The sequence below is a fragment of the Callithrix jacchus genome, chromosome 16, assembly GCF_049354715.1.
Source record: "Callithrix jacchus isolate 240 chromosome 16, calJac240_pri, whole genome shotgun sequence".
Classification (NCBI taxonomy): Eukaryota; Metazoa; Chordata; class Mammalia; order Primates; family Cebidae; genus Callithrix; species Callithrix jacchus.
Window position 1 is genome coordinate 51,927,916 of NC_133517.1, and position 26,396 is coordinate 51,954,311.

Genomic DNA, 26,396 nt, shown 5'->3' on the forward strand with positions numbered 1-26,396 from the left:
GTCAAAAAGGGAAAAGGTGCCACGTGCATTTGCTGTGTTTCTTCGCAGAGCAGGCCAATTTAAATATAGCCTACTACCACAACTTGTCCAGAATTAAAATAGCCCAGAACAAGTGGCAAATGGCAGGGAGTGGGGCTTCTTGCCAGGAGATGTCTAGGGTATGGGAAAAATGGACTTTTGAGAGAGGTTGTAGAGGCTCAAGTAACAACAGAAGATAGGACACCTCCTTCGTAACTTAAACTTCAGGTCAACATAAGGTCCCAAAGCATAAAAAAGAAGACTGGTTGAGGAATCGCCACACTGTCTTCCACAATGGTTGAACTAATTTACACTCCCACCAACAGTGTAAAAGTGTTCCTTTTTCTCCACATCCCCTCCAGCATCTGTTGTCTCCAGATTTTTTAATGATCGCCATTCTAACTGGCGTGAGATGGTATCTCAATGTGGTTTTGATTTGCATCTCTCTGATGACCAGTGACGATGAGCATTTTTTCATATGATTGTTGGCCTCATATATGTCTTCTTTCATAAAGTATCTGTTCATATCCTTTGCCGGGAGAAATGCCAAATGTGGGTGAAGGGGAGAAGAAAAGCAAAGCACACTGCCATGTGTGTACCTACGCAACTGTCTTGCATGCTCTGCTCATGTACCCCAAAACCTATAATCCAATAAAAAATTAAAAAAAAAAAAAAAAAAAGAAGACTGGTTAAATCACTCAAAAGCTTAGAAGGGTATTTCAAAAACTGAATAAAATATGCTATATTATTTTTAAAATAAAATCTGGTTAATGAATTCCAGTGTAATGATTTCTTACCAAGAGTGCAGAACAGCACCATTGCAATTAGGTTTTCCAGACATAGGAGACATTTTGAAGCCATGAATTGAATTACATAGTAGCCCTGTAATACAGCCTTATTTGACAGAGGAGCCTGGTACTGTATGTAATGAAATTACAACTTTAAATTATCAGCCATCCTGACTTGTTGTCAAGGCAGTGCTAGTGTAAGAGTTGTATCTAATATTTTGGTGAAATTATTCATTCCTGAAGTTTTTTGTTTGGTTGGGTTTTTCTGTTGATGATGATGATTAGTTTTTCTTGATTTCAACTCTGTTATTTTTCCTGGGCATCAGCAAAAAAAATTAGAGGATAAGAAGTTCAGTTGAGTATTTGCCCCAAATGAAAACAAAAAACCTTCAGATACTCATAAGTTGGTGCGGAGATAGATGTATTTCAATCTAACATATTGTATACATATTTACAATGTGTGTACATATTTATATATTCTCCTCCCAAAATTCACCGTCATGTTAAACCCACAGAGCAAACATTCAGTAGTTGAGATATTTTTCATAATACAAGCGATTCATCACCTTATAACATTTAAGTTGGTAGTTACAAATGGTGTGGTTAAATTGTTTATTCTAAGATTACAAAGAAGACTTTAAAAATAATCTAGGTCTTTCCATTATATTTAGAGTAGAAAAGGTTTGGACTTAAAAATTAATTTCAGACTTTTAGAAACAAGATAGAAAACCTGTTTTCTGAAATTATCCCAGCACCCTGGAAAAGATATTTTAGTAAGTAACTTGCAAGAAGCTATACTTGTAGTACCTCAGAGCTCAGGGTCCAACAGAGGCATCTCTGATCAAATCAAAACCTTTTCCCTCTGCTATACAAGATCACTCTTGGAGCTGTTGTTACATCTCAGAAAAATATTACAGAGAAATTTCATATTTATAATTGACTGTTGCCAGCAGTAATCTTCTGCCAGTGTGAGATTTAGGGGAAAAGAAGCTTTCATTTCATCCCTAGCATTACAGAGGGGTTGGAGCAGGATTATGTATGCAATGTATGTAGTAAGTGGGGAAGGAAGAGTGAACATGATATTCAAAACTAGGAAGAATTACCTGTGTGCCCAGAGTAGCAAATAATGTAAAAGCATTTCTGGACATGTGTAGATCATTAAGTATGTTGAGGTTTCGTTGGAGGTAGAAAATATAGTCAATCAGGAAATGAGGATTTGGACAGCAATGAAAAAATTTCAGGGAGACAGGCCAGGGTTGATTATCTTAGGGAACACAAATTCAAAAGTTATCTGAAACCTGGAGAAGTATCATTGAGAAGACAAGGAAGAGCGGGACATGTGTGACATTAGTAAAAACTCCTGAGGACGGAGCTGCAAGCAGTGAGCAGCACCCCCTGCCCCCCGGAGTTTCTGTGCAGTTGCCTGCTCCTTTGTCTTGGGTGGGAAGAGGCTTCTTAACTCTCCTTACTCTGTGGAACAAATGCCATTTTCCAGGGTGTTCCAACTCTTGGAAGAAGCCCTGGGGCCCCTGCAGGATGTGATTCCTCCAAACAATGTGACGGACCCCAAAGGCCTCTTCTTGCCCTGACAGCCCTCATGTTTTCATCCCACAAGGCTCTACACGAAACTATAAAAGGGCTTTCTGTGCCCCTGTTTTCTTCATATTCAAAACAAAGCATTGCCTCTGAAGTCTCGTTTCCATTGCAGCAATATTTAGGTCCAAAGTTTTAAATACATTTTACCAGTTTCCACCAGAATCCTAGAGATCCTCATGGCTATGGGTTTCTCTTAAATGGAAGGGGATTTTTCACATTTGTGCTTCAGGTAGGGCAGAGTCAGCCAGTAAGGTGAGGGCACATCCTTTTGTCACCAAGTCTCTTGTCACATCAGAAGACTTGAAAAGGCAGGAAGAACTATTTCCAGTACTACTGTCACTGGCCAAGACTTAAGACGCTGAACAAGTCTAACTTGGCAAGTATAGCCTGATGTCTAGGGCAATCCTGCAGACCCCGCTAAACATACTGGCAAAGCAGCAGGCAAGGTCCTGGACCCCAATACTAATACTAGACAACTTGCAGCAAGAGGGAGGGCGGACCTGGTGGGGGTTGGCGGGTAACGGTCCCTACCCCTCTCGATTCAGTTGACTTCCCCCCAGTTACAAGATGGCAGTCTGATTCTTAATTCTTGGGCCTCAAGATAAATTCTTGCATTGGTGGAAATGATATCCTAAATTTCCCCCTTGTTTGGGGGATGTGTGACATTCCCATTGTGCCTAGAGTAATTCTTGAGATTCTTTGGACTCCATCTGAACCTTGGATTGGTGAGGAGTAGTTTTACTCAAGTTAATGCATCTGTTACTAAGGAATGGAGTCCAGGAGGGCAGACCCTGCATTCCTCAGTGGCTGCAGCGGGAGTCCATCCATCCCACCAACAGCCGTGGCATCCCAGGGCCCAGAATCAATTCCACCACAAAGATAAAGGTTAAAAGCTCATCAAAATGTGTCTAGAGGAGATACCCAGGCAGACAGTAGGCTGCTGGTTAAGAATATCCCAAGTGCTATAAGCATGGTAACTATGTATGTAAGCATTGAAGCAGTTCACTAACAGTCAGGACCAGAGGAAAAGATTCCTGTTATTTGAGCCAGGGTTTAACATAATTCTTCTACTTACTTGGCTTGAATCCTGACTTGCATTTCTACAACCATTTCTAATGAAGGAGAATTGAATATTTTTATCTTGATGTACATGTATTTGCCTTCAAAACTGATTTTGCTCCCCAAATTGTACCAGTGTTACTTTTATTTAAGGATACTAAACAGAAAACAAGTCGCCCTGGTTTGCTTGTTTGTATCTGCTTCCATTTTTCTCAGTGTCTTCAGATAAGCTATTATCTATTGAGCATTGGGGTAAAAATTTTGTTTTTGATGTAACACAGCAAATACTAAAAATGGTAAACTCAACACATTTGAGACTCTTCATGAGGAAAAATAAGAAAACTTCTTAAGAATTCAGGAAGAACTACATGATCTTCTGATATTTCCTTTTAAACTTGGAGGCGTTAATTACTAATTTGGTGATTTGGGGAAGGCAACTATGAGTTGGATGAATCTGTAGTATTTTTAACACCACCTTAAAATGTTCCTGCTAAAGAATAACCTTGATGAAAACCAAATCTGTCCTATAGTCTTTAGTAAGATGTTTCCTAAGCTGTGTTATTTCATTTGAAGGTCAGCTGAAACTGGTTAAAAAAAATACATTAGGAGAAGAAGGCTAAAAATATGCATTTTTCAATAAGGGCATAAATGTATTAAAATAAAAGATTGAATAGAGAATTAAGGAAAACAGTGGCAGATTCACAAAGAAAAGATGAGCTCTAGATATGAATGAATTCCTATAGTAGAAAGAAAACTGTATAACTAGATGATAATAACAAAATATTTGCTAAAACAAATCTAGAAGATGGTAATAAAAAAATTCTCTTTTCACAACATAGTCACCGGTCTTCATCCTAAAGGTTAGGAGACCTGGGCTTCACTCATTCATTCCTCTGGACAGCTGTATGACTTCGCTGTGTGACTCTGAATATGTTTCTTAATCTCTCTGAGTCTTGGGCCTCTACAGAAGTGAAAGTAATTGCCTGGTAACCAGGAGGGACCATATGGACTCTAAGAGCCCCTTTCAGTTAGAATAGTGTTTTTTAATATGTCTGTCAAAGCAGAAGTTTCAAGAGCAAAGCCAGAAGTTTAATATAAATCAAAGCAAATATCCTTGTGCTTGTTATATTTTTGTCCTCAATATCTGTTGCAGCAAGAAACTGAAGTAAAAATATGCATGAGCTTCTTAGTTGAACTACTGAATGAATGATTCCTTGTCACCGAACAGATGTGAAATAGAGTGACAGAGTGACATTCCTACAAGGAAACGTGAAATGAATAAAACAAGTTCACTGAGATAATAACTGTACCTCTAACATTTTAACATTCCTCACAAAACAGTTCTCTCATAAATTCTGTAACTTCAAAATGTGTACCTTGAAAAGGATAGAGCTTAAGATGCAGAATTGTTTTGTGCAGCCAGTCCCAAGCAAGTTCATGTTCATACTGTTCAGCATCAAAAGCCTGATAGAGGAATAGATCTTTTTGTTCTTCACTACTTGAGCGTATCTAGACAGAACTAAGTGAGGTGGCAGACTGGTGGATTTGAGATTTCTAGAGAGCCATTTCAGATAATATAAAGCAGATACCTTACTAACTTAGAGAATGTTTTTCAACTGTGAGTTTAAGGAGGAGTTCTGGACTGTGCATGTCACTTTTAAGGGGTGAACGGTGTTTGCTTAATTTTTAAAAATTTCTTTATAAGTATTTATAAAATGGAATCATTTGAGCACCACAGTGTGCATTTAATGAGCATTTGCAGCTGCTAAGTGATTAGGTCAGTTTATGATCTGATCACTTGGTCAGTGTGTCATTCAGCTGAATAGTCCTGGCTTCCATCATGTATTTTGACCGTTATATAGTCTTGAATTGCTCTAATTCCTAGTCATACTTAAATGTGTACCCATAGTGGACCATTGGTAAAGGAGCAGCATAACATCACTGATACGTGAACAAAAACAGCATTGACTTTGATATGTGAACAAAAACAGAAGACCCAGAAGGTCTTCTCAGGTTCTGAAGTTCTCATCAAGCACTTTCAGCTGTTTGCTCCAATGCTCAAAAGAACATGGAGTCAGGATTCTATCTAGTATCATTTTATAGAATATGCATCCATTTTAAAATAATTTGGGCTGCCTGATTTTTCACTGGATCCTAACTTCACCCTTTCTATTTCATCTGGTCCAAAGGCCCCCATTGGCTCTGTACACTTCCTTCCTACCCAGAACTCTGTCATGCGTTACACCATGCTCCCCATCCTCTTTGCTCCATGTCTCTGACCCTGCATCAAAGCCACCTTATCTCTCTTCTTCTTCTCCCAGAAGAGACAGCCCTGCTAGAGAACAATGGAGAATCATAGGGATTCTAATGTGCCTTTCTTCCATTCCTTAGAACTTCTGTACAGTGCTGATTCCAGATCTTTACCTCTTTCCTTTAAGCCCCAGATTCTCCCTGCCAGCTATTTATTTCCACAGAAGACTAATAATGGGCATTTATTTACTAAGTACCTCTCTGTGTTAGTAATAAGTCCTTCATATAAATCCGTCCTCATCCCAGGACAACTCTAAAAAATAATATTCTCCCCATTTTACAGGTGAGGAAATTGAGAACAAGATGATACAGCAAATGTGTGAGAAAGTGGGGTGCGCACCCGGGTCTGCCTGGTTCTAAAGCCCATGACACTTTAGGTCTTTTTCAAGCTTAGGCTCCTTCAAGTTTTAGGATCCTTAAAACCCCTGGACCACCCCTTTCACTGTTCTTACATATTTTCCTGTTTCCTTTCTTTTACATCTCCAAGACTTGACTCCAGCATTTGTCACCTTTTCAGAGCTGCTTCGTTTTCTCCTGTTCTCTGGGCATCCTTCCCACTTTCCGACAGGATCAGCTCTCATTTTCTTAAAATATGAGTAAAACGTCTTTTTTCTTGACCCAGCTAATCCTTCTGGTTACTTTCCAAGTTTCCTCCTTCCTTTCTGGGTCAAAAGTCTCCAGCATGTGGCCCACACCTGCTTCCTCGGCTTCCTCTGCCCACTTCCTCACCAACTCCCTTTAGTCTGGCTTCTCGGGTGGCCTCCTTATGAGAACTGCTCTCTGAAAAGTTCTTATCAAAATCAGCAAGCTTTCCCTAGCCTTCACCTTCTCCAGGACTGACTTATTTCAGTGACTGCACATAAATCAGCCAGTCAGCCTGAGAAACATGCAGCTGCACCAGAGATAAGGCAAGTTCAGATCTGGCCCACTTACCTCCTAAAAGAAGCCCAGGATTTATCCAAGAACAAGAACTGGGAACAGCTGTATTAGAAGTTCCCCTTCCACCTGTGTGCCACTGCTGTTCCATTTACCTCCTGTTTCCGTCACCCAAGGACACTTTTGTCTCAGTCCTCAGTTCTTTGCTTTTTTGGCTTACTTATTTGGTGATTTCAACCACTGTGCATTGAATTCATCTTCTGTGACATGATGCTCATGGTTCTGTTTAGAATCTTGACCTTTAATTTGCATAGCAGCCCTGTGTCTCCAACTACAGGTGCCTATGTCATGTAAAATCCTACTTGTCTAAAACAGAACTTGTCATCCATCACCCTCAGACCATAAGTAAGGTCATTTATTCATATACCAAGTTAGAAATCTTGGGGTTATCTTTTATGTTTCTCTCTTTTTTACCTATTTATTCATCTGCTAATCTTGTTGAAGACAGACTCTCTGCCAAGCTTTATGTTAAGAGCTAGAGAAATAGACATGTCTGCTCATGTGTTACAAAGTTCTGACACCTCTTTCCTTAAAATGCCCATCAGTTATTGCTTTACATTATGGCCGTTTCCTCCATTAGACTCTTAGCATGCCAGGGCTGGGCTGCATGCAGCAACTTTTCAACAGAGAGCCCAGCCTTTGGTTTTTCTCTCCTCACTTCCTCTGGACATATAGGATGCTCTGTAAATAGCAGCACATCAGGTGATTTTCTTTTATTTTTAGTTGTTGTAAAATATGTATAACATAAAATTTACCATCTTGACCATTTAAGTGTACATTTCAGTAGTACACCCACATTGTCATGTAACCAATCTTCAGAATATTTTCATCTTGCAAAACTAACAATCTGTACCCATTAAATAATAATGCTTCACTCTCCCCTCCTTCAACCCCCTGGAAGTTACTGTTCCACTTTCTGTCTCTATGAATTTGACTACTCTAACAGAGTAGTAGGTACTGCATATAATATTTGTCTTTTTGTGACTGGCTTATTTCACTTAGCATAATGTCTTCAAGATTCATCCATGTTGGAGCATGTATCAGAACTTCCTTTTTAAGTCTGAATAATATTCCAGTATGTGTATAATCACTGCATCCCACTGAATGGTAGAAAATATTTGCAGATTAGCTCTCTGATATAGTATCTAGAATAAATACAACACATTTTGTTTATTTTTTCAGTGACTTTTGGATTGCTTCCACCTTTGGACTATTATTAATAACACTGCTATGAACATGGGTGTACAAATATCACTTTGAGACTCTGGTTTCAGTTCTCTTGAGTATATACTGAGTAGTAGAATTGGCGGATTATGTGCTAATTCTTTTTTTAGTGTTTTTAGGAACGACCATACTGTTTTCTACAGTAGCTGCACCATTTTATATTCCTACTGGCAGTGCTCAGGGTCTCCAGTTTCTCCACATCCTTGCTAACACTTGTTATTCTCTGTTTTTTTTTATAGTAGCCATCCTTATGGATGTGAAATAGTATCTCATAGTGGATTTGGTCTGCATTCCTTTATGTTTAGTGATACTGAGTGTCTTTTTAAGTGCTTATTGGACATTTGTGTACCTTTGCAGAAATGTTTATTCAAGTCATTTGCCCATTTTTCAATCAGGTTGTTTTGTTGTTGAAGTGTGGACTTCTTTATATATTCTGGATACTAACCCCTTATCAGATACATGATTTGCAAACATTTTCTCCCATTCAGTGGGTTGCAGTGATTATGTTTTCAGAGAAGTTTTAATTTTATTTAATGGTAATGTTTTTGAAATTTTGAATGACCATCATTATAAAGGGTCCTTCTCCAAAAATCATTTCAAGAAGAAAACATCCCTTAAATATTTTACATCATATTTTTATCAATGCATATATAACATGGGAAGGTATATCTTAGATAAGTTTTATAAAGCTCAATGAATCAGAATATCCAATTATTTGGCATATTCCAATCAAGGATTAAAAATTTGCCTTTGACCTGGCCTATCCAGAGAATATAGCCTTTAAGATTGTTGTTTGATTAAATGTTAAGGAGTAAAGTCTGTAAAGTACTTAAGAATAAGTACTTATTTTCCAAGCTTAAAAAATATTCTGGTGAAAGATAAAAAGAAATCTTACAAAAGGAGGCTGAATAGTAGATGCTGCTATGCCTAAATAATTACATATATCCCCTGAGCATGAGCACACTACAGGGGGCTAGAGTTCAGAAAACTTAGTATTATAAGAGCTTATTGATTCAGGGATGTTGTGTTTAATTTATCCTGCTTTCCAAAAAGTATTTGCAGGACACTATGATGAGATATATACATGATATAATTCCTGATATTGGAGGTATAAAAATAAAGTCATGTGGTTAGAGAGGATTACTATGTGCATACGTTGAAGATAGTTTTATTCCAAGTTTCCTGGTAGCCTTGACAAAAAGAAAACAATCGATCCTGTTGTACATGTTGTATGATAGAAGGAAGCACAGCAGTTAAGCATCAAAAACCACATTTTTCCTGGCACCAAACTCTAAGAAGAGTGTATCACCTAGATCTTTATAAGTATGACAATGATTTCCCATAATGGATAGCCTTTTACAAAAGGTATATGAACATTCTTCACGTGAATCTCGGCTCCTCTCCTCTCCCTACGAATCTGTGGATGCATTTGTATGATAAAGTAATGTGGTTTAACTTTTGATCTCATTGACAAAAATCGCTTGTGGCTCAGAGTAGCCTCACCTACTCTCTGGCTATTAATACTTTCAAAGTCTGTATCGTAACACCTCTGTAAAAGTTTGAGCCCTTGAAATATCAAATACCAGACTTCATTAGAGATATTATGGCCCTTACTTTAACACGGGGCATAATTGTTTACATTTTATATTATTTAGAAATAACTAAATAACAATAGTTTACATTTTATATATAAATAAGTTGATATGGCTTTTAAGAAAAGGAAGACAGGATCTCCTGCCTTGGCAAAGAGGACAGCTATTCACTGGTGATATAACTCGTTTTAAACTAGGACATAAGAATTCTGTCTTAAAGTTATTATTCCAGATCCTATCTTTTTTTTTTAAAAAAAGGGAATTTGTGGAGAAAAGTAACATTCAGTAATGAATAGATGGTAAAGATGGGTTCACGTAAGTCATCTTCCAAAGTCAAGTTTACTCAGGATGGCACTTTAGCAGAATTATTGTCTGTTCCAGACCAAAGTCTTTATCAACTTTGTTAGTTAGTAGATGTATAAAAGATTGCAAGTTACAAGATGGGACAGACATCTCAGGGCCCTCCATGTACCTATGCTGGCCTTGCTGAGTCTGTCTTATCAGAGAACCAAATCAAGATTGAAACATTCATTTTCTACTAGGTGCAGTTAACTCAGAAATCATACCTATGATTTTAAACTGACACCTATAAAGCCAGTTGGTTCTCGTCTCTATCAAGAATATTCCTTGCTTAACAGACTGATTTGTTCTTCAGGGCTGCAACTGTCTGCACAGGATAATTGGTTTTCTCAAATCTAGGTCTTTCATAAATAACTAATGTCACAGTCCAAAAGAAAGGCTAACAGCTCCTATTTTTTCCATTTTCTTACCCATGGTGCCATAACCCAAGAATGAATTTTTGGTTATTAGCCATTTTCAAGACCACCTGGAAGGAAATAGAATGGCAGGGAGGAAGATCAAAGTAGGGAGGTCACTTCCCTTTGCACTAACCCTAGTGAGATGACAGTGAACCAGAGAACAAGAAATGGCTGGGTGGGGGAAATATACTCTGAAAGTAGTGCCCACTGGATTTGCTGACAGTGGATGTGATGTGTGGGAGAACGGGAAGTGTCAAGGAGGACTGAAAGGTTTCTCTTGAGCAAATGCAAGAATGGTATTGCCATCATCCAAGACCTGGGTTTTATGTGCCAATTGATTTTATTTTTAAATTTTTCTAATAATTTTCTTCAATTACTTGGACATCAAAGCAAATCACAAGGACAGCCCCTGAATCAAATAGGTTGTTGCCTCTGCTGTTTTAAGAGTCAGATCAGCAAACTAACTTACACTTAATGTCACAGATTTTTAAAAATCAAAATCAGCATAACTTTGAAGCAGTTTATTTTTGAGAAAAGAATGTATAAAAAATAGAAATAGCACTTTACCTTTAGCAGAATTATTCTCCATTCCAGATGAAAATCTTTATCAGCTATGTGAGGTCACAGATGTATAAGAGATTGAAAGGAGTTTGGAAAGATGTCTCAGGGACCCAGGTACCTCAGCAGGAGAGTATGTTCAACATGTTCCATGTATGATTGAGTATGCTTTTTGTTAAAGCCTTATACATTTAAGAAAAGGAAACACATTATTTTCTCCTAAGCTGACTAGAGAGCTCATGAAACACTATTTGAGTCATTGAAGCAAAGAAAACCTCAGATACTAACTCATCCAATTGCTGGTTAGGAAAACAATTTGTCATGAAGTTTTTAAGTACAGGTAATGCCTGGCATTCAGAATTTCCCCATGTACTGCTGCAGCTGGTCACGGTTGACCTCTGCAGAGCTTATGTCCAGGAGGGAGTCCCATAGCTTCTTAGTGAGCATAACCAGCTGCCCAGTTCTCCACAGCCCAGCACGGTTGTGGTGTCTTCACCCATAAGGTGCAGCTCTTCATAAGTTAAAAATTTGGTTTATTTGTTCAAAATATAAAGCCCTAAAAGAAAGTCAGCAGCTGATGCCTAATTTAAAGAAGTGGATTTTCAGTTACTTTTTACTATATTTGATGGGAGAAAGTATTTGTGATAATGGTATTTGGAGATTCTTGAGGGTCTGAAGACTTGTAAATGTTAGCAGTCTTTTGATAAATGAAATGCTTTTTGGACATTTATGCCCCTTCGGTGTATGCACGTTTTGCCTGTGACCAGCCACAGTATCAGGGCATCCAGTTTGAGTTGTTTCAACTGATCTCTTCCAGACTGCCTAACCTGAACCCCACCCCCCAATACAAGAACAATCACAATTGACTGATTACAGGGGTCCTGTGTCACTCTGGAACTGAGCCTGGGATGTGATCACATGAATTCACGAATATGAGCCAAAGGCAAGTCCAGATTATTCCTGGGCAAAATCAAGACATCCCAGTGACCTTAGTCATACAGGCTGGTGTTAACAGCAAACTCGGGGTGGGTTCCTGTTCTTCCCATCTTGTCATCACTTCTAAAAGCTCTTGAACAGACTTCAGGATTCAGGTTTGAATGTGGTCTTGACTCATCTGGCCAGCTATGCAGTAGTACTGAGCCACAGCTGGGATAGATAGAACAGTCCTCCTTTGCTGTGTGGTCTTACAGGAAACAGCAAGTAAAAAAGTAAAGGGTTAATTACTAGCAGGCTTCACTGATGCTGTGCTTCCAAAATATATTTGCATAAAGATTAAGTTGTATTTGTCTATTCTCTAGTTTAGCACATTATAAAAAGTAGTAGAGATACTACTACTGTTTTATTTGACTATATTGTGGTGTGTTGTGATTGAATCAGAATAAGTTATTTGTACTTGAGTTTTGTGAATTTATCATTAAAGGACTAGCAGATTATATTATAAAGCAGCACAGCTATACTCCTATAGCTTCATTAATTATGATACCTAGATATAATTAGGCTTTAGCTAAGAATAGCAGACAAAATGGAAAATCATTTGGGGAAAAAATTAGATTCTGAGAAACTGAAATAACATTAGCAGAGGGCATCCATTGATTCTCAGGCACAACACACAGGACTAAGGCATTACCCATGATAGATCAGCAATGGCTCCCACGTGGGGTTATCCCCCCAGCCAGTTGTTTAGGGATATGTCCCTCCCATGTAGTTTCCATTTCATATTTCCTGATACCCCATACACAGAAAATCTAAAGCGTCCTCCATGGTTTAGAAATAGCACTTTTGATGATTCCAAGTTGATCCACTCACTTTTAATTAATAGACTTTATTTTTTAGAGCAGTTTTAAGTTATCAGAAAAATTGAACAGGAACTACAAAGTTCTCATATACCTCTTCTCACCTCATGCATACACGCAGTGTCCCCTATTATTAACATCTTGCATTTTGGGGTGCATTTGGTGTAAATGATGAACTGGTATTAATACATTAGTATTAAAGGTCATAGTTTGCATCAGGCTTCCTTCACCGTTTGTGTTGTACAGTCTATAGACTTTGACAAATATGTAATGTCATGGATCCCCCACTACAGTATCATGCAGAATAACTGCCCCACGTATTCGCTCTGTTCCACCAATTCATCCTTCCCTACTACACCCCACACTCTTAGAAACTCCTGATCTTTTTACTATCTCTAGTTTTGTTGTTCATTCCGTTTTAAGAACTACCCAGCTTTGGAAGCATCATTCATTCTTTTATTCATAAAGTGGTCCCTCAATAAATAGTATGTGCCCGGTAGTGTTCTGCACTTTGGGATTATGACAGAGGACCAAAAATCAAAAGTCCCAAACTTTACCAAGCTTACTTCTAGTACATCAAGCCTGTAGGCTTGCTTAGAGCCTAACTAGGAATGAACGAGGCCCCATGAGAGCACAGGACAAGAGGCGGTTATTAAAAAGAGTAATGTGAAAAAGGGACCTCCTACCAGTTGCCCCCCCTTATCTCATACCAGGCCTGCTCCCTGGCATGTTTTCCCCTGCAGTGTGGTCCCAGGAGTTCCACTTGCTGGCCTTCTCCAGCTGCTGCCTGTGTGTTCTCCCTAAAGAGCATCCAAAGCCCATGCCTTTCCCCAACTCCTCCTCTCTCCTGCTGTCTCCGACATAAGTGTAAGCACCTTTTTCAGACTTCTATTAAGCTTTCACTGTTAGTTATCTATAGCCCTGCCTAGAGCTAATAAAATACAATGGAAACTTTACAAAATCATAAGAAATAGGTACCCATAATCATCTAAAGATGATCACAAATTCTGTCTCCATCTAACAGAATGACAAGGCCTTCCCCATTGCAGAGCAGACAAACCAGAGTTTGTTTTCTTCCCTTAAACCCTCTTTGGGGCTGGTAGACATTGTTCCCCAGTCCAGCCATAAGAAGCCCTATTCTTTTTCCTGCCACCTCTGCCATAATCCTAGTCCTCCAGAAAGATGAGAGGTTTCTGTGAGTGAGGACAGGCCAGGGAGGCAATGGAAGACTGAAAGATCCATTTCATCCTTGCCAGCTCTGCCTCACTGTCTCCTTTTTGGTTTCTACAAGAAACATGCCTAAAAGTCAGCTAAATGGACTTCTCGGGAACCTTTCTGAGCACATTCTTAGAGTGGGCCCTGTGGTTTGCTCCTGCTGGTGAGAGCCCATAGTGCACACCTCCTCCCTGCTCTACGTCCAATGGCATCATACTGGTAACCTGAAATTGGCCATGGTGAGAGCATTTACACCATGGATATGAGTAAACACTACCAATAACCATTTCGCTAATTTTTTTCTTCAAAGAGCCATTTCACCTGCATGCCAGTGGGCAGACCTTTCTTAGTCAAATTCTTACACTGATTGTACCATAGATAAACACTGTATTAATTCCTATGTCCTAATTCTACTTTCCATAATTTTAGGGGTGGGAGGAATGCCAACCAAAGTCAACAGGAAATTTGATCCAGTAAGTTTTGAAAACCACGCTTAGCATCAAGCTACACAGACCTTCCTCTTACTTTTCATTTCCCTTGAGAGAAGGGTTGAGGCAATTCATGGGTAGTTTAGTTTCATCTAAGTCATCTTCACTGAACTCTCACAGCAATAGGACTCTAAAATTTTTCCTCTCGTGGGTATCGGGCCATAATCATAATTAACATTTCTTTTCCCAGATTACAATGTGCTTGTCTCTGTGTAAGTATTATAATAAGGGTCGCCTGTGCTGACTTGTCCTTTTGTGCCCCACACAGGACTGCACACGCCAGAGCGAAGGCCGACGCTGCTGACCAGGCCGCGCTGGCCGCTCGCCAGGAGTGCGACATCGCGAGAGCTGTAGCCAGGGAGCTGTCACCCGACTTCTACCAACCAGGTAAAACAGAGCTCCTTTGACAGGCGAGGCAGGAACACTGGCTTTGGTTTGCTTTTCTTTCCTTTTCCTTTCAATGTAAGAGTCTGTGCTTCCTGAATCCCAGCAATACTATTATGCAAAACAAGCAGGGGCGCGTGTGCTTGAGGATCCTTCATCTGAAATGCTTGGGACCAGAAGTGTTTCCGATTTCAGATTTGTTGAGATTTCTATATATTTGCATATACATAATGAGATCTCTTGAGGCAGGGACCCAAGTTGAAACACAAATTTCATTTATGTTTCATAGACACCTTATAAACACAGCCCAGAGGTAATTTTACACAATATTCTTAATAGTTTTGCATATAGAACAAAGTTTTGACTGCGTTTTGACTGTGACCATTGGTCACATGTGGAATTTTCTACTTGTGGCATCATGTCGGTGCCCAAAACATTTTGGATTCTAGAGCATTTCAGATTTTTGGATTAGGAATGTTCAACTGTAGTAATAAATATCAGCCAAAGTCTGAGCATTAGCCCTGGAGATGGGTTATTCCCCAGGGTATCACCCTTCCTCCCCGCTACATATGACCAACAAAATTGGAGCTGATAGCAGTAAACTAAACAAAAATCTAAAAGAAGTATCTGATTCTAAGAAATTGTGTTAGTGACAGCCACAGATTCTGTAACAAATACAGCCAAATTTAGAGGCACCTTTAGCAGTCAGAGAAGAGCCAGTCAGTACTGTGATTATTTTTTTTAATGTATCTGAACTAAAGTTCAAAGGAGTGTAGTTAGGAAGTAAAGCAGCATCCCACTTAAAGAGATGAATCTGCACAGATTAAGAGGAAAATGCACGTCATGATGGAAAAAATAACAGTGACAACCTCAAAAAAATTGATCGGCTGGGCGCGGTGGCTCACACCTATAATCCTAGCACTTTGGGAGGCCGAGGTGGGTGGATCACGAGGTCAAGAGATCGAGACCATCCTGGTCAACATGGTGAAACCCCGTCTCTACTAAAGATACAAAAATTAGCTGGGCATGGTGGTGCGTGCCTGTAATCCCGGCTACTTAAGAGGCTGAGGCAGGAGAATTGCCTGAACCCAGGAGGCGGAGATTGCTGTGAGCCGAGATCGCGCCCTTGCACTCCAACCTGGGTAACAAGAGTGAAACTCCGTCTCAAAAAAAAAAAAGTGATCTTGGTTATCTGCCTCTCAGATGTTACAAAATAGCAATTAACAAATATTTGCAATAAGTTTAAATACTTAATTCACTTTCCAGTAGTTTCCTAGTAGACCCTCTTCACCCCTTTATATATTAATGTGTTTGTTTTGAATTTTGAAAAGGCAATATCCACCTTTTTATATATATTCTCCATTGCTTTCTAAAGAACATCTTTCTAATGATCGTTTGAGGCATCAACAGACTTCTAGGTAAAGAAACCAAAATAAATGTTCTCAATTTCTATCAAAAGTTACATTTCTTGGTAAAGAATTTTTCCACATTGGTTTTTATTAAATCAAGCTGTATAACTAGCATTCTGTCCCTAGCCCAGCACCCTGCATGAGGTAGCTGTTTGAAACGTATTTGGTTCTGGTAAGGGGTATACGCTATTGGAACCCACAGGATATCACTGAGTCCTAACAAACAACGTAAGTCAAAGTGAACGAAATGGCAAGATTCATAGGAAAGCTAGAAACTTGGTTATAATTGAGGATGGAGCAATGAGAAATGACCTGGAGAATGGGGGCAGAAGGTTTCTGCACAGAAAGAACACAGTAAAAGGCCAGGCAAAGAAGATGCAGTTTTTATAAGGGAAAGGCTGGGGAGGAACCCAGAATGGTTGTTGAATGATAGGTATCATCATCACAGAGTGACTTCTCTAAGAGTTCAAGTCCAAAGCAACCACTGAGAAGGGTGTTTTCTTTCACATGCATCTCTTTTAAACCTCTGGTTGAGATTTAAATCATTTAATATATATGCATTTTTTTAGAAAAAGGAACCTTTCCATTTTTTGCCGTGACCTCTGGTAGGCATAAACTCTCTTCTGGTGTGAAATGAACTCATACTTCCCTGATACCTAAGTACACTGGCAAATTAGCTATTCCAGGGCATGAGAGCTGGGGAAAGAGTACAGCCATCCAGGAGAGTTTGTTCTCTCCTCCCTAGCAGTGCTGCCATTGCAAAGAACCTGACTGATGAGGAGACACTGGGCTTGAGCGACTTTGAAAGAAAACAAACTTACTGTTGTCTGCAGATGGTAATTTCGCAGTTCTGTTAATTCTTTTGGGGAATGGGGTCCCTTTAGATTTCTATTAGGTGTTACCAAGAGGTAAATGATATAAAAGATCATCTTGGTTTCCCAGACTGAATGGTTTTAAAAGCCTTTTCTGGTATAAAAGCACTTGAAGGGAAAAAAAATATTGTGGGAAAATGTAATTCCACCCTCTTCTTAGCTAAAACAGTTTCATATAAGCAAGTTGTCCACCAGTAATGAATACATCACAGTAACATGGACAGCAGGTCTATTTGAAACCAGAGCTTGGGGGTGAAGGCTGTAGTCCTCTTTGACCCATAGCCAGCACTTCCTTCAGCAACTCTATAGAAAGGCTTTTCTGTCGTGGGTATTACTGATCTTCTCAAGGGAGCATAACTCATGCTCTCCACTTTGCATTTACAGGGTGAGCAAATCAGATAGACATTTTCGAAAAGGGCTTTCAAGTACTTCTAAATTAGGCTGGCCACTTAATTTACATATCTCAGATATAAAAGTCTCCATTGTTTGGAATGCAGTGTTCATGTGTAGAAGTTGTTAACCCTAGAATAAAGGATGCCTGTCATAGCTTACATGTTGAACACTTCCATGGCAAATTACCTGTTTTCAGGAACTGGCAGTATTTTCAGATATTTTCCATCTTAGGATTACGTTTTTTAGTTTAAAACTGTATTGTTCTATAATTCAGTTAGAAACTAAGGAAAAAACATAGCCTCTTTATTATAAAAGCAAAAAAATGGGGAAAAAAGTTTGCTAATAAATTATATGTAGATTAATCACAATTATTTTAATTAAAGAATAACTTTTGTCATTAAAGAAAAAAAACATAGCCACGTGGCATGGCTTTCTCCCTCAAAGGGTTAAGCTCTAACAAACAAAAAGCATACAAATGGATATTTGCGAATGTATATATAAATAATTGTGTACATACACAGAAACCTAAATTGCCATTAGTGGGAGTGACACAGTGAGTCATCCCTCAAGAACTTAGAAGATTGCCCTCTGAGAGTTCAACTTGAAAATGAATCCCTGAAACTGCATAGAGGTAGATCAGGTGATCCTAAGTAATAAGATGGCTTTAAGAACCACAAGATTTCCTTGTAACCTGATTGGGTTATTAAAACATCTAAGGAAAAATTGATCACCAATTTTTATATACCAAGGAAGTATAGAAAAATGAGAGTCACAGAGGCAAAAATTGGCAGTGTTCATCCTAACAGTGTCCAGAGGAGAAGAAGCCTGAGCCAGAACCTTGGAGGATTGTTCTCACGTTGGCAAGGAGATTTCTATTATGGGGAAGGATGCGGTGAACCGGGCCAGCCCAGTATGGCTTCACTGGCAAGATCATCCTGACTCAGGAAATGGATGCATCAGGCTAGCCCAGCTTGATGCCATTAGATATTTGATTCAGCTCATGCTTCTTTTCCTGATTCCATGTTCACCAGTAACTTTCTAATTTTGGTTGAGCTTTCCATGGAGATCTGCCAACAGGGAGAGCATATACTGGTGGTATCAGCATGAGTCCCTTGACCTATGTGACATTTACATTGCTCATTGTAAACTAGTGAATTGGCCTTCTAGGATTGTACATCAGTCTTGTGAGCTTTGGTAATGTGAGTCTGCCCCAAGGGATGGCTCTGCTTCAAAATGCTGGTAAAATCAGGTTTCTACGCTGACATAGCCTTTAGATCAGGGGTGTCCAATCTTTTGGCTTCACTTGGCCACATTGGAAGAATTGTCTTGGGCCACACATAAAATACACTAACACTAATGATAGCTGATGAGCTAAAACAAAATCACAAAAAAAACTTAATGTTTTAAGAAAAGTTTACGAATTTGTGTTGGGCCATAGATTGCACAAGCTTGCTTTAGAGGGTGACCACTGAGGAAGCAGGAGGGACGGGGCACTGGAAGAAGATCAGGAGACTAGATTTGTGGCTCTTTCTCCCACTGCTTCAATTTCTTTTTAGGCCGGGTGTGGTGGCTCATTACTATAATCCCAGCACTTTGGGAGGCCAAGGCAGGCAGATCACATGAGGCCAGACCTGGCAAAACCCTATCTCTACTAAAAATACAAAAATTAACTGGGCATGGTGGTACATGCCTGTAATCCCAGCTATTTGGGAGGCTGAGGCATAAGAATCACTTGAACCCAGAAGGCGGAGGTTGCAGTGAGCCAGGATGGTGCCACTGTACTCCAGCCTGGACCACAGAGCAAGACTGTATCTCAAAAGAAAAAAAAATTTTTTTAATTTTTTTTGATCAAGATATTCATTTTGTTTTTAATTTCAAGTGATATTAAGTAGCACGTAAAATTTTTATATTTATTGATGGGGGCAGAGGCTGAGCATGAGTTAAAGAAATTAAAACACTGCCCTGGAACGTGATGAATTTAGTACTTGGAGCCCTCTTGGGAGAGAGCCAGGCTGCTTCTCTGGGTAGCATCGCCAATAAGCTTTGTCTTCCCATGTTTAAGCATAAATGTGCTCATACACACAGTCCATCAATTATTTAGAGTGAAGTCTTTAGCATAGCTTATTATGGACCAGTGTTAACTAAGTTTGCATTTCTGGTATGAATTAGAAGACTTTAGAAATCAAAGCGTATCTTCATTACATAATTGTGTAGGCCTATCATTAATATGTCATAGATGTGGTTAAGAAAAGGGAAGCATCCTGGAATAGATGACTTCTACTCTCACCTTCCAAACCCAAAATTCTGAATAAATTATTTCATTAAAAAGGGAAACTGAATAATCCACTAGTTGACATGAAATTAATAATTCATGAGTTTGCTGGTTACTCATACCACATATTTATTCTGGTACCTTCAGTTTCACAAATGGGTATTGAGTGCCAGCCAAGTGCAAGTTACTGGAAAGGATATCCCACAGTTTGCAGACCAGAGCACTATGGCTGTGGTCACAGAATTACAGGATTGTTATAGATGGGACTGTGAAGTCCTATAGGAAAGGAGCATTCTTCCCATACTGAACATAAGTGATCCTGTTACCAGTTACACAATCTTTTTAGACTCTTTCAGTCTGGTCCTCTTTTCACTGATTGTCAGTCTCCATAGAAAATGTCTAATTTCTACTTAATGACTACTCTTGTTGCTTCAAAGCATTTGGTATTGGCGCTGCCCTTATAGACATTTGTTTTGGGAAGTCTTTATGGTGCTCCTGCCCAAGCCAGCCCACTAAGGCGCACCTCTGAAGAACTAGCTGGATACCCTGCTGCCACCATCTGCCATATCTGTTCTGAGCCTTCATGCCAACTGTAACGAGTAACCTTTGAGTGTTGGTGGATAACAAGCTGAATGTTGTTTCTTTTTTCATATTGTGTGGCAGCCATATCTGTGAGCAGGTGACCTGTATCTGACTTCCTCCCAGTGAGTCTCTTGGGGAAGAAAATCCTTTTGGATTCATAGAAACTGTCTATAAAAACTGATGAAAATGCTGACTGCAACAACTATCAACATTTGTCATAATTCCCTCCCTGGCAGTATTCTGACTAGTCTTTTTAATGAACTGCTGCATCTCATCAACTTTATGTTGCTGGCTTTGCAATGCTGACACACACATTTACTACACAGAACAAGTAGCACGCACAACATGTGCCTTCCAAGAGAAAATAGTCCAGGAAAAACTTCTGTCTTCTGCATTATATTAAATGTCTTGTTTTAAAAGCATTTAATCTTCCTCTGGAAAATCTAACCGTATATCCTCATTTAGTTGGCTAGGCCTTCCATGACTGCAACACATTGGAACCATTTCCAACGGGACATAGTCATGTAAGGCAGTGCTATGTCCACCTCTACTCAACATATTTCTTGCATGCTGTCAAATGCCTGTAACCAAGTGCGTTAAAATCACTTGGATCATTTGTTAAACATAAATATTTCTAGGCTTCAATTTATACTTACTAAGATCTCTGGGCATAGCACCTCAGATGCTCTGACAGGCAGCAAGCATAGGTGACTCTGCTTGGGAGTGCATTTTTTTCTCTTAACCAGACATTTTTTGAATGAATAATAAAGCTAGAAATTTTTTAAATGTAAAAGTTGATGCTAAAATGTACTTCTACCATTCTAGTAAAGTATTTGATCTCAACATATTTTGAATATCGTCAGAAGCCCTATGGATCAATTGGAGTGAGTATACCTAAACTTAGCAGAGTGGGTATGATAATCATCTAAGATGTGCCTTTCTTAATACATTTAGGACAAGAAAACTGTGTCCAAAGAGGTGACACATCAGATTTCTAAAGGTTAAAGAAGTGATTAGACTGGTATTTGAGAGTTCATAAATATCATAAGAAATACTTCCAATGGAATCCAAAATTTAGCTTCATAAGTTCATTAATATAAATTCTTCCAGTGGCCAAATTATTCTCACCTTGACATATCCATAGGTAGTATAAGTTAAGAGGTAGGGAGAGTTCTATTCACTACTTACTAAAAGCATGTGAAAATGAATTTTGCATTCAAGTATTAAGGTTTTTGCTTTTTCTTCAGATAACTAAAGCACATTCCTTTAAAGGCTGACTTTTAAAAATTATTACTATTAATTTGGGGGGAGCTACCATTATCTAATTGCCTGAGTTTCTGCCAAATAAATGGCTTCTTGTAGCTGTTAATGCTTCCTCAATCTCATCCTTTGCTGATAGCTGTCACTTTTGTTCGAATCTGTCAAAGCAGCTCCCATTTCTGCTTCTAATCTACTTTTTGCTATAAAGGCTGGTGGTACTGACAGTCACTAGGATACATCTTAATGTTTTTAGTGTATATATTAATAAGTCATAGTTGTATGTATTTGTGAAGTACAAAGTGATGTTACAATTTCTTATACAATATGGAATGATTAAATCAAGCTGATTAACCTATTTATCACCTCAAACAAATGACTTTTTTTGTGATGAAGCCATCACAAAGATCTAAATCCCAAATTTGTAAACTAGGCTTTAATAGTCTCACATCTTCGAAATGAAATGCATGGGCTTTGTGACAGCTTCATTTCTCAGGGCACAGTGACTCTATCTTTTCCCCCCACCTTTGGGAATGTATTACGAATAATGTTTGCCACAGTCTATTTTTTCACTCTTTTCTGTATATTTAAGTTAAACATTAGCTTTTAATGTGCCTTAATTTTAACAGATATTGTCAATTTTTCTTTGCAAAAATAACTTGCATTTATCTCTTAGATCGAAGATGTTAAAAGTACTTTGTATTTTGTGTAATTGGTTCAGCATTAAGTGACTTAAAAGTCCATTGTCTCTAAGACACTTGACTATTTTAATTATCTTTGCACAGTACATTCACTACCATACCTTAATGGGTATTTTAGTAATGCTATGAAGTCAAATATCAGTAAAGCACAAAGAAAACCAACTGTAGTGAAATTTTGGGTGGAGAAGTGAGAGAAAACTATGTAAGCATCACACTGCATAGAGATCTATTAGAGAATGTACTTTATCACAGAAGAAGAGGGATTTTGTTAAAATACATCAGCAGTTGATCACAAGGTGCTTCTCCATGACAAACCAGTGTCAATGACCCGATGAGTTTTAAAGACCACTTTTTTGTGCTCATGCTGCTCTGCTTCCTCTAGGTGCTAGGTCCATACACACAGCACCAAGAAAGAATTCAGAAACAGGACATCACCTTTTGAATGCTTGCAGTTTCCCCTTCTCATCATTCGAGATACCTTTCACTGGCCTGAGAATTCACACTGCCATTTTGGTTGGAGGAATTTAAAGAAAATTGTCAATTATATAAAGGGAACACTTACCCAGTTTATAAAGCAAGTCTCAATTGTCGATGTGTGATCTTGACAAATTTGGGAACCTTGAATCCCAAGGAGTGGATGTATCTTCTAGAAGGTGGAAACTGTGATAATACTGTTATGTTTTGTACCCTGAGTATTACTTGCAATGGTGGGTGCTCAGGAATTCTTGTCACTAGCTTTAAAATATTATTTGTTGCATCATGTTTTTTCTTAAAACAGACATGGGAGCTATGTGATTTTTTTATTTTTCAGCTGCTATAGCTGTTTCCATTTCAGTAAAATAGGGATAATAACACCTACTCCCTAAGATTTTAGTGAGGCTTTAAATTTTGGAAAATTCTTTGTATAATTAAATACCAGTCTCATTACAATAACTTATTACTCAGACCACCATAAAAAAGAGCAATTGAAAGTATAAGTATGCAGTATGTATTTTCATAATTAAGGATAATTGGTGTTCAGCTCCTCTGTATATCTTTCAGTGAGATTGTCTGGGGTTGAGGGTGGAAGGCAGGAAGGAAAATGAACAGATGCAGTGCTGCAGAATTGACAAGAGCCTGTCAGCTCTCTATAAGCATGTCGGTGGGAACAGTGTCTTCCATGTATACTCGAGAGATTATTGTCAGCTTCTGCCCATTTGCAAGGAAGAGGGCCAACTGCGTTGCATGTGACCTTGACCTCACCTTACAAGGAGAAAAATGGCGGATGGGTGGAGTGGTAGCCAAAGTATGCACATGACTTGCTGAGAGCTGAAGGCCCTAGAAGTCTGAGGCCTCTGTCTCAGCCCCAGAGCCACCCCTTTCTGGACCACAGGCCTCCTTGAGTTCCCAGGGCCTAGACATCTTAATGGCACACATCCTGTTTTTTTGCAGCCCACTCCCCATAGAATCACAGTGCAGCAGGGACACTTTTTTTTGCTGTTTTTATTTTTTCATTTTTTTCTCCTCTCTTAGAAGAATAACCACTTTTTAAATGAAAATTTGTTCCCATTTACAAAAAATAACATGATTTTTATAAACAATCCTGAGGTATTATAAAAAAGGAAAAAAAAATCCTGAAGCTACAGAACCAGACGACTGCCGTGTCTTGACTTTGATACCTACAAAACATGGCTGGTGCAAATCCATGTTTTCCATAGCTGTGATGGCTACATGGAAATGACTTTGTGTAGTGCAACCTAAGCCTCAGAAGCTGTTTCAAACTCGGAAGTTTTAATGAGTGTTTGATGACAGATCATTAAAAATGTTATCTACAGGTTCTCCCCTTGCAGTGTACTTTTTTAAATTTGCACACACATATAGTAGTCAGCTTATTTCCTTATACAAGTATATACTTCCTATGTCTTAGTTACACCACATAATTTGAATAAGCAGATTAATTATGATATTGCGACCAGTGTTCCATCAACATGAATTTTGCCTCTGTATTCTGCAAGGAGGCAGAAAGAATGTAACTATTAGGGAAGACAGAACTGTCTATATTCTGTATTATCTTAAAAGCAGCCTTTCCATAATAAATAAACTCTTCCCCTAGAAAATGAAATGTGTACTTAGTCAAAGACTTATGAATATATCTTTTTAAAAATAGAAAAGGTTAATCTGATTTAGCAAAATATATATAAAGTACAGACCTTTAAGCCTTACTTTTTATCACCTCCTTTCTCTTTTTTAAATTTTTTTGGCAGGCCCTGATTACGTCAAACAGAGATTTCAGGAAGGTGTAGATGCTAAAGAAAATCCAGAAGAAAAGGTACCAGAAAAGCCACCTACACCAAAGGAATCTCCTCATTTTTATCGCAAAGGCACGACACCCCCAAGATCTCCTGAGACAAGTCCCATGCACAGCCACTCTCCCACTTCCTCCCCAAAGCCCGTGAAGAAGCAAAACCCCAGCTCAGGGGCGAGACTCAACCAAGACAAAAGGAGTGTGGCTGATGAGCAGGTGATGGCCATTGTCAATAAGCCCTTGATGTCAAAGGCTCCCACGAAGGAGGCAGGAGCGGCTGTGCCCCAGTCCAAGTACTCTGGCCGCCACCACACCCCTAACCCCAGTAATGGGGAGCTGCATTCTCAGTATCACGGCTACTACGTGAAGCTGAATGCCCCCCAGCACCCTCCAGTAGACGTGGAGGACGGCGATGGATCCAGCCAGTCTTCCTCAGCACTGGTGCACAAGCCATCCGCTAACAAGTGGAGTCCCTCCAAATCTGTGACAAAACCAGTTGCCAAAGAAAGCAAAGCTGAGCCAAAAGCTAAGAAGTCTGAACTTGCTATACCAAAGAATCCAGCAAGCAATGATTCATGTCCTGCTTTGGAAAAGGAAGCCAATTCAGTAAGTCCTGCAAGTACTGTTTTTCTCTGTCTTCCCTTTGGGTCTTTCAGCGAGCTATATGAGGTGACTGTGCATCGTGATCACAGCCATGCTAACCAAGGTTCTAGGAGCACAGGGTTGTTTAGAGCAGCACATAACACATTTGTAGCTTGAGACAGCAAAGAGCACTCCAGGCAGAAATTCCCCCCACCACCTCTGTGTTCACTCAGCCCCACTATAGACGTAATTCAGGTAGGTAAGACCTGACCAGCTTAGCACAGCATCTTAGCACATTTTAGCAAGACTTTAACAGTGTGTCTTGGTGAGCTTCCTGGTAGCTTGCTCTCTGATTGCTGGAAAGGAATCATGACCCCTGCCAAGAGCCAGCCACTCTCAGAACTCTAGGAAAAGAGCGCCACCAAGTTCTTAGCCCTCCTGTTTTCCCCACAGCGGTTAGCATCTTTACACAAAAGAAAGTCTCCACTAGCCTTTGTGAATTCTTCTCATACATGTCTAGTTTAGATTTTCATTAGCCAGGCTTCGCAGCTCGAACATTTTTCTTTCCCAAAAGAAACTAAAAATTTCCAACAGTTCAAGAGAATTTCTTTGGTCTTCTGTCTTCAATATGCAAGAATTCTTACAATTTCATTTTTCTGGTAGATGCGGGTTATTAGTGTCAATTCGTCTTGAGCATTTAAGATATTTATTATTCAGCCACAAAAGCTCTGTGTTATTGAAAAATCTTTACCCTCTTTCAAATGAGATTTTTTTGAATAATATATGCAATTAGTATTTTATCAAATTCTATAGAGTTTATAAAATTTGAAGCTAACTAATTATTGATTAAAAAACTAATCAGTGACCTCTTTGAGCTGGTCACATCCCTTTAGAACAGCGGTGTTGAATGTTGCAAACCTAATGTTCACTAGTAATTACAGAGACATATTTGCATAATGGTGTGAACTAGTATCTTGGCCAACAAGAATACAGCACAGCCATCAGTTTCTTATTTTTGTCTGTTTATTCACAGGATTAAACAATTAAAATTTCTCTGTTCAATTAACTTATGCTTGAAATTTCTTAAGTGTGTTTATTTTGCTAATATCTATAAAACACTAGTTCTGGTTCTCTTCTTTTTTCAAATTTTCAACTTTTTAATTAGCCAAACATAAATTATTCAGATTAACTTGGCTAACTTCCTAAGAGTCCACCTACATGGAGAAAAATAATTTTTAAAACAGACTAACTTTAAGACTCTGACTCTTCAGTAAGCATTCATTTTAAAGATTTTTTAACCTTAATATGTCAGTATCTTGATATTA

The 26,396-nt window shown here is 38.9% G+C and overlaps 1 protein-coding gene across 4 annotated transcripts in view; it reads left to right on the plus strand.

The window, feature by feature from the left end:
- The window catches only part of JPH1 (junctophilin 1), a 79,878-nt gene that overhangs the window by 45,041 nt on the left and 8,441 nt on the right, over positions 1 to 26,396 (plus strand). For all 4 annotated transcript variants that reach the window (XM_035277169.3, XM_035277171.3, XM_035277170.3 and 1 more), the window contains exons 3-4: positions 14,604 to 14,722; positions 24,449 to 25,095. In XM_035277169.3, coding sequence (XP_035133060.1) covers positions 14,604 to 14,722; positions 24,449 to 25,095 — 766 coding nt within the window. The remainder of the gene's footprint in view (positions 1 to 14,603; positions 14,723 to 24,448; positions 25,096 to 26,396) is intronic.